General features: G+C 46.2%; 1 protein-coding gene across 2 annotated transcripts in view; it reads right to left on the reverse strand.

The window, feature by feature from the left end:
* USH1G (USH1 protein network component sans) overlaps nucleotides 1-9,197 on the reverse strand; it is a 68,806-nt gene extending 59,609 nt beyond the window's left edge. For both annotated transcript variants that reach the window (XM_069752381.1, XM_069752382.1), the window contains exon 1: nucleotides 8,918-9,197. In XM_069752381.1, the coding sequence (XP_069608482.1) occupies nucleotides 8,918-9,081 (164 nt within the window). In that variant the 5' untranslated portion in view covers nucleotides 9,082-9,197. The remainder of the gene's footprint in view (nucleotides 1-8,917) is intronic.
* Between the last annotated feature and the right edge of the window lie 423 nt (nucleotides 9,198-9,620).

Below are 9,620 nucleotides of genomic sequence, written 5' to 3' on the forward strand. Positions count from 1 at the left end.
ACCAGAAAACTATAATTGGGCAATGTAATTATACCGGAAAACTATAAAGAGGCAATGTCATTATACAGGAAAACTACAAAGTGGCAATGTCATTATACAGGAAAACTACAAAGGGGCAATTTAATTATACCAGAAAACTATAAAAGGGGCAATATTATTATTATTTATTGTTATAACGCCATTTATTCCATGGCGCTTTACATGTGAGGAGGGGTATACATAAAAACAAGTACAATAATCTAAGGCAATACAAGTCATAACTGGTACAAGAGGAGTGAGGACCCTGCTCGCGAAGGCTCACAATCTACAAGGGATGGATGAGAATACAATAGGTGAGGATAGAGCTGGTCATGCAGCGGTTTGGTCAATCGGTGGTTACTGCAGGTTGTAGGCTTGTCGGAAGAGGTGGGTCTTCAGGTTCTTTTCGAAGGTTTCGATGGTAGGCGAGAGTCTGATGTGTTGTGGTAGAGGGTTCCAGAGTAGGGGTGATACGCGAGAGAAATCTTGTATACGATTGTGGGAAGAGGAGATAAGAGGGGAGTAGAGAAAGAGATCTTGTGAGGATCAGAGGTTGCGTGTAGGTAAGTATCGGGAGACGAGGTCACAAATGTATGGAGGAGACAGGTTGTGGATGGCTTTGTACGTCATGGTTAGGGTTTTGTAGTGGAGTCTCTGGGCAATGGGGAGCCAGTGAAGGGATTGACAGAGGGGAGAGCCCAGGGAATAGCGGGGGGACAGGTGGATTAGTCGGGCAGCAGAGTTTAGAATAGATTGGAGGGGTGCGAGAGTGTTCAAGGGGAGGCCACAGAGCAGGAGGTTGCAGTAGTCAAGGCGAGAGATGATGAGGGCATGGACTAGGGTTTTTGCAGATTCTAGGTTGAGGAATGAACAGAGTCGTGAAATATTTTTGAGTTGAAGTCGGCAGGAAGTGGAAAGGGCTTGGATATGTGGTGTGAAGGAGAGATCAGCGTCAAGGATTACCCCGAGGCAGCGAGCTTGTGGGACTGGGGAGAGTGGGCAGCCATTTACTGTAATGGATAGGTTCGTTGGGGGGGTTGCGTGAGATGGTTGAAAGATGATGAATTCTGTTTTGTCCATGTTAAGTTTCAGAAATCTAGCGGAGAAGAAGGATGAAATAGTGGACAGACATTGAGGGATTCTGGTTAGAAGGGAGGTGATATCTGGTCCAGGGATGTAGATCTGTGTGTCATCAGCATAGAGGTGATACTGAAAGCCATGAGATTCTATGAGTTGTCCCAGGGAAAAAGGTGTAAATGGAGAAGAGCAGGGGCCCAAGGACTGAACCTTGTGGGACTCCGACAGATAGGGGGGCGAGGTGAGGAGGTGGTGTGTGAGTGGGAGACACTGACTGTCCGGTCTGTTAGGTATGATGAGATCCAGGATAGGGCCAAGTCTGTGATGCCAAGAGATGAGAGGGTCTGTAAAAATAGGGAATGGTCAACTGTGTCAAAGGCAGCCAACAGGTCAAGGAGGAGGAGGATAGAGTAATGTTGCTTGCTCTTGGCGGTTAAGAGGTCATTGGTGACCTTAGTTAGGGCAGTTTCAGTAGAATGGTGTGACCGGAAGCCAGATTGTAAGCGGTCAAAGAGGGAGCAAGAAGAGAGCTGGGAGGACAGTTCAAGGTTAACGTGTTGTTCCAGTAGTTTGGAGGCATAAGGGAGAAGTGATATAGGGCGATAGCTAGATACAGAGGATGGGTCAAGAGAGGGCGTTTTGAGGATAGGTGTGATGGAGGCATGTTTAAAGCTTGAGGGGAAAACACCAGTTAGTGATAGGTTGAAGAGATGGGTTAGGGTGGGGATAAAGACTGTGGTGAGGTTTGGGATGAGGTGGGATGGGAGAGGGTCGAGTGCACAAGTGGTGAGATGTGAACTTGAGAGCAGAGTGGAGAGTGGATCTTCTGTAATGGTGGAGAAGTTGGTTTTGGAGGTGGGGGGCTGGGAAGTCGGGAGGAAGGGCTCTGGGGTTGTTGACCAAAAGTGTCTCTGACGCTATCAATCTTCTGCTTGAAAAATGAGGCAAAGTTTTCAGCAGAGATAAGTGGGGAGGGAGGAGGTGCTGGGGGACGGAGGAGAGAATTGAAGGTGTTGAATAACTGTTTAGGGTTGCAAGACAGGGAGGATATGAGAGATGAGAAGTAGGTTTGTTTAGCTGTGGCGAGTGTGGTCTTGAAAGTAGTGAGGGACTGTTTGAATGCGATGAAGTGCTCGTTGGAGTGGGATTTTTTCCATCTGCGCTCAGCAGCCCTGGAAGCTTGCCTCACTTCTTTGGTCAGGCTGGTGTGCCAGGGCTGTCTGTTGATTTTGCGAGCTTTGGTATGTGTAAGTGGGGCAGCAGATTCCAAAGCTACAGCTATTGTGGTGTTATATAAAGCGGCAGCGTCATCTGTATTGTGTATGGAACTTATGTCTGTGAGAGGGAGGAGGGATTCAGAGAATGAATGTAGGTCAAGATGTTTAAGATTTCTGCGAGGGTGTGAAAGTTTGTGGGGTGGGGATTGTAGACATGGAGTGGAGAGAGATGAGAATGTGAGAAGGTTGTGGTCAGAGAGTGGAAGAGGTGAGTTAGAGAGGTTAGATAGGGAGCAGACGGGTGAAGATAAGGTCCAGTGTGTGACCATCTTTTTGAGTGGCTGCAGAAGACCATTGAGTGAGGCCGAAGGAGGAAGTGAGAGATAGAAGTTTAGTGGCAGCTGAGAGGGAAGTGTCAATGGGGATGTTGAAGTCGCCCATGATGATAGTAGGGATGTCCGCGGAAAGGAAATGAAGTAGCCAGGTGGTGAAGTGGTCAAAGAAGGTGGTGGCTGGCCCTGGGGGGCGGTAAATGACAGCCAGTTGGAGGGGGAGTAGATGCGCACAGAGTGCACTTCAAAGGAAGGGAGGGTAACAGAGGGTGGCAGTGGGATTTGGGTGAAGGAGCAATTATTTGACAGGAGAAAACCAACTCCTCCACCATGTTTGCTGCTGGGACGGGGTGTGTGAGAGAGGTGGAAGCCACCATAAGAGAGTGCAGCAGGGGAGGCTGTGTCAGAAGGGTGAGCCAGGTTTCGGTGATGGCGAGGAAGGAAAGTTTGGTAGTAATAAAATGATTGTGGATGTAGGAAAGCTTGTTGCAGACAGAGCGAGCGTTCCACAGAGCTCCTGTTAGTGGGACTGGGGAAGTGGGGGCTGGGTGAATGGGTATAAGGTTAGAGAGGTTACAGAAGTTTGTGATAGAGCATGGATGGGAGGTAGAAATGACTGTGGGAATATGGTGAGGAGGACCAGGATTTGGAGAGATATCACCAGCAGTGAGAAGGACAGAGAAAGTGTTAGCAGGTGGGAGTGGATCGTGTTGTGAATTCCGCTCTTGGGCTCCCTCCGGTGGTTGTAAGTGGCACTTTTGTGAGTTCTGCTCTTGGGCTCCCTCCAGTGGTTTTAAGTGGAATGGCTGCTCCTTGGATTTAGCTGTCTGCAGCTGCTTCCACTGATTGTCTTTTCTGCTCGGCTATTTAGCCTGGCTCTTTCCTTCAGCTTGTGCCACTTGTCTATGGTTCCTGGTTGGATTCACATCTCTTTGGATTTCCCTGTTATCCTGACCAGTTCAGCAAAGCTAAGTCCTTGCTTGCTCTTTTCTGTCCACAGGTTGTGGACTTATCCGTTCTGTGCGTTCTATGTTTGTCCAGCTTGTCAGTATGAATTAATTCTGTGATGCTGGAAGCTCAGGGAAGCAGATTTACCCTCCACACCTTTAGTCAGGTGTGGAGATTTTTGTAAACTCTGTGTGGAGTTTTTGTAGTGTTTGATACTGACCGCACAGTATTCCATCCTGTCCTATCTATCTAGCTAGACTGGCCTCCTATGCTCATCCTAGTTTCATTCTGTGTATGTCTTTTCCCTCTCCACTCACAGTCATTACTTGTGGGGGGCTATCTATCCTTTGGGGATTTTCTCTGAGGGAAAATAGTTTTCCTGTTTCTATCTTTAGGGGTAGTTAGTTCTCAGGCTGTGACGAGGTGCCTAGGGAGTGTTAGGAGCATCCCACGGCTACTTCTAGTGTTGTGTTGAGCTTAGGGACTGCGGTCAGTACAGATACCACTTCCTTCAGAGCTCGTTCCATGTTGCTCCTAAACCACCAGATCATAACAGGATCGCCCCCATGTATGGGCAATGGGGTACTCGGTACCCGGTCCTTCAGTTCTCTCAGCAAAGATGTCACGGTGGCCTGACCTGGACCGTGGCCCTATGAGGGGCGCCCAAATAAAGGCAGAGTTCGTAGATAACGGTAGTGTTCGTGATGCCACCTGTGGTATTCGGTCAGAATGACAGACGCTGCTTAGGGGTCAGCTGGGGTGATGTAATGGCAGCTAGATGGTATACCTTCCCACAGGTGAAGTATATCCCCAGGGCTTCCCAAAAGTGTAGATGATGATGGTGGATGGTGCAAGGCGCGGTGAATAACGAGGACACAATGGGTGCAGTCTCTTTACCTTTACTGAAGTCTTCAGCATCCACAGTCCAGAGTGCCGGATTACAGGGTAGGTAGAGTCCGGCCGGTCTGATAGCAATTCCAGAGTCCCCATATCCAGGTTGAAATCAGTAGCCTTCCCCTTGCGCACAGTAACGTAGTAGGTCCCTACTTGCATTAGCTACCATAAGGTCCTCACTCTTATTACTTCTCTCTCTCTCCCTGTCCCCGGGATGGATAGGACATAACCCGTATGACGGTGGTGGCCTGAGGCTATTTTATAGGGACCCTAGAGACGCCCCTCCTCCACGTTGCCACCTTGTTTGCTTAGGTGTTTAGGTCAGACAGCCAACTTGGAATCGACTGCCCTGCCGGTCTCTGAAGTAAAGCGTAGAGTCTATTATTCCCTCGGTGTTCCGGCCACCGGATCTGCGCTCAGATGGAGGCAGCCTGCTTCTAGCTGGTCTCCCACTGTTGTTTCACTCCTGTTGCTATGACTTCTGTGCTCACTCACTATGGCACACTTCCTTTCTTGTCCTTTCTTAGGAGGCTGCCACATGGGTTGCAGGCGCAACTCCGTGTCCTTCCTGCTGAGCCGCTGATGTTCCTTCTTGTTCCTCTGTCTGCCTGACAGGAATTCCATGGGCTGAGCCCAGTCTGCTTCTCTCCCTCTCCTCCTCCTGGCTCCCTAACCAACCCACCAGTTTTACCCTTTATGAGGAGTGGCCTAGTACAAAGAACCCTTAGCTTCCCCTGGTGGACCGGCGTGTGAAGTGTGTGTTTGGCTGTGATACCTGGCAGGGTGAACTCCTTCGGTGCCATCAGACATAACATCGCTCCCCCTGGTGGAAGAACGACATTACTGCAACGACCAGGACTCTGGGGCGCTGCAGGAGCAGGAGAGGGCATGAGGTGGCTGTCTGTTCTTTGCGACAGAGGATTGTATGTTAAGGAACAGTTCTGAGGAGGTGAGGTGGATGGGGAGGATTGATGCAGAGATAAACAGTTCCTTACTTGGTGTGGGGATTGGTGGAGGTAGCGGAAAGTGAAGGGTTACAGTGACTGGCCAGTTATCTTCAGTTCCTTTCAGGTTCAATTCAGGTTTTAATTCTACTGTACTCCACATTTTTAGGACACACTTATAGGAATCACACTGCAGACTGAAGTCTATGCAGACTTGAGCTATGCAATATATGTAAAACTAAGTGCATTCAGGTGTGAAGCAGAGAGGAGTGGTCTCTGCTCATCATGGTCAGAGAATTAAGAGTGGACCAGATGCATACAATCAAGCCAGAATAAACAACGTCATAAATAACACAGGGTAAGCTGGGGTTAGCTGAAAGGCATACTATGAGAATGTTAGAAGCAGAGGAAAGTCTGTGTGCAAAGCTGGGTGATGTACTATGTGCACTTCATAGACAGAGAGCAGGAGAGCTGGGTGTCATTATACAGGATAACTACAAAGGGACAATGCCATTATATAGGAAAACTACAAAGGGGCAATGCCATTATATAGGAAAACTACAAAGGGGCAATGTCATTATATAGGAAAGCTCCAAAGGGAAATGGCATTATACCAGAAAACTATAAAGAAAAAAAAACACAAAATTGAGCTTAACTTGAGTTGGTACACATGCAGAGGTTAAACGCATGTTCACATTGGCCACAAAACATTAAAACCTACAAGAGAAAAAAGTAAACGAAAACCCTGATGTAACTAAGTAAAAAAGCAAAAGTGCATTTAAATAACACAGAGTTTTTAGTAATACTGTTTTTTTATCAAAAAATAGCACAAAAGCCATCCTATCTCGTCATGGTAACTCTGATCGGGACAGTCCTACACTGTCTAACATTAAAACCTTACATTGTGTCAGTGCTGACCTCAGTGTGAATAAGGGCAGACAAAAGGACTGGGCCCAACCAGTGAAACACTAGACTGGGGAAGCCTTATATAGTCTTTGGCTATGCGTTTAACCTCTGCATGTGTACCAACTCAAGTTAAGCTCAATTTTGTGGGGTTTCTTCTCTGTATTGTTGCATTCTGTGCAACCCGGGGTGTGACATCCCTGTTTCTGAGGTAGAGACTATATAAGGCTTCCCCAGTCTGGTGTCTCACTGTTTGGGCTCAGTCCTTTTGTCTGCTCTTATTCACACTGAGGTCAGCGCTGACACATGGTAAGGTTTTAATATTAGACAGTGTAGGACTGTCCCGATCAGAGTTACCGTGACGAGGTGGGATGGCTTTTGTGCTATTTTTTTTATCAAAAAACAGTATTACTAAAAACTCTGTTATTTAAATGCACTTTTGCTTTTTTACATCAGAGTTTTCGTTTACTTTTTTCTCTTGCAGAAAACTTTAAAGGGGCAATGTCATTATATAGGAAAACTACAAAGGGGCAATGTCATTATATAGGAAAGCTACAAAGGGGCAATGTCATTATACCAGAAAACTACAAAGGGGCAATGTCATATAGGAAAACTATAAAGGGGCAATGTCATTATATAGGAAAACTATAAAGGGGCAATGTCATTATATAGGAAAACTATAAAGGGGCAATGTCATTATATAGGAAAACTATAACGGGGCAATGTCATTATATAGGAAAACTATAAAGGGGCAATGTCATTATATAGGAAAACTATAAAGGGGCAATGTCATTATATAGGAAAACTATAAAGGGGCAATGTCATTATATAGGAAAACTATAAAGGGGCAATGTCATTATATAGGAAAACTATAAAGGGGCAATGCCATTATATAGGAAAACTATAAAAGGGCAATGTCATTATATAGGAAAACTATAACGGGGCAATGTCATTATATAGGAACACTATAAAGGGGCAATGTCATTCTCTGGGACAGGGGTGGGGAACCTCAGGCCCATTAACGGCCCTTGATGACCTTTTATCAGGCGCTCTAGCAGAGTCTCAGGGCAAGGAGCTGTATTTTCATTGCCAGCAGCTCATTAATTTCTTCTTGCTCTGTTAGCACACACACACACGCAGTGTTCACTACTGAACACTGAAGGGCATGCAATGAAAGATTACGTCCTGATACCAGTGCCAGAGTCAGGATGTACTTTGTGGGCGGAGTTTGTACAGTATCTGAAGGATGGTAGAAATATCCACATGGCCCTTGGCAGAAAAAAGATTCCCCATCCCTGCTCTAGGATGACTACGCATAAAGGGGCAATGCCATTCTATAGGAATAGTATAATGGGGCACTTACATGCTATAGGAAAACTTTTCCAAGCACTGTCATTCTGAATGGGAAGTACTCCACAAGGGAAATCATTAGCTAGGATTGTCGTGTGGAGGGTGAAGATGTTGCAGTAATGGGGTCCTGGTATAAGAAAGGGCACATAAACTCCTCTGCCACACACAGAAGGTAAATCCATGATGTGTTAACCCATATAGCAATGGTGCAATACTCAGTGCCCATTAGATTGACAGACAACATCCCCGTAAACAAACACAGAAATGGAATGTAATAATTCTGCACACAGTGGGCTGCCCATAGTCCCATATAACAGGGGGTCTGCCCATGTACACTTACTGGTTATCTGCAGTATGGTATGGCCAGAAAGACAGGAAATGTGTACAATACATTTCCACCTATAGATTTGTTTTTTATCCGGCTGAACACTGATAATTCATTAGACTAAAAAGAGTTATTAGCGCTATAACTGACTTAAAGTGGGTCTGACACCAGTTTTAACTATACAAACTGTGTAAATTATAAAAAAAAAGTATTCATTAGACCTTTTGAGGCCGGTATACTTGCTCTTAAGAACAATATGTCAGATGAACCCTAAAAAAAAATAACCTGACCATTCTTTTGGGGGTTTTCCATTCAATATTTTACAATAGAAGTCAATAGAAAGGTTGAAAAGACGACGCGGAAGATTTTGGAGTGTTATGTCCGCATTTTTTTCAAGCTTCAAAAAACGCTTCGTCGTTTAATGGATATATATAAAAAAGGTAATAAAATAGAAGTAAAAAGACAGCCAAAAAAACACTAAAAAAAAAACACAGTCAGAAAATAAGGTTTACAAAGTTCCAGGAAATAGGAAGGACTTCTAGAATCGGTGCCTCAAAAATAGATGTGTTAAAAGTTGGAAAAAAAAGAGCAGTGTGAACATACCCGAAAATATGGGAGGATTCTGATATGATATTATTGTTATTGATGACCACAAAATCATTTCCTGCAGATGCTAATGTCCGGCATGGACCAGTAAAATAAACAGTTTTCTGAGCAATTACTGGTAGTAATGCACTGCTTTCCCCATATACACCATAGTAATTCATACACAGTGGTCACTGATTAATACTGATCTTTATCAGCAGCATGGTGCAATCTGCAGGGGAACTACAACTCCCAGCAGTTGGCTCGGCATGCGGAGACTAGCACACAGCAGCACAGGTCGGCAGAAGTTTCTCAGGAGCTCACCCTCGGCTGACAATGACCCGCAGCGCCCCCAGGTGTCCGTGGTAAGCCGCCCATAGCGTCGGGGTCATCCCATCCTCATCGGGCGAGTTCAGGTCTCTCCGGGTCGCCTCCTTCAGCACGTCCAGGAAGCCGTCCCGGGCGGCGCGGTGATAGTGCCCGTCCATCCTGCATGTCCCGGGCGCTGCCCTCCAGCACACAGCCGCTGTCAGCGCGCAGCTCCGGGCATGGAGCACAGCCGTCCCCGGAGCCGCCCCACCGTCAGCTGTCACTGCGAGGACCGTCTCTGGTGTCACCGCCTGTACACGGCACTGGACGGCGGCAGACCCCCACGTCACAGCCCCCGGGATGGCATCATGTGCCCACTTATTAGCAGGCAATGTATGTGCTTAGTAATGGCAGCCAGGACTTTATTCACAAACTAATACAAATACTTAGTAACAATAAACATAATCATCGTAACAATTACTATTATCACTCTGTATCACCATAGCACCCAGAAGACCACGGACGGGATAAACGTTTCCAAAAAAATGAGTTTACTAAGTAAGAAAAGAAGCAAAATGCCCTATATTTACAGACTAGGAATTTTTGTATGGTTGACAAACCTGGTCCTGTGGTATTTCTGGACTTTCTAGGTTCTAGACGAATTTGCGTTGTTGTGTGTTGCGTCGGCGACGCAACGCACAACGCATGCAAAACGCAT

The sequence above is a fragment of the Ranitomeya imitator genome, chromosome 2, assembly GCF_032444005.1.
Source record: "Ranitomeya imitator isolate aRanImi1 chromosome 2, aRanImi1.pri, whole genome shotgun sequence".
Classification (NCBI taxonomy): domain Eukaryota; kingdom Metazoa; phylum Chordata; class Amphibia; order Anura; family Dendrobatidae; genus Ranitomeya; species Ranitomeya imitator.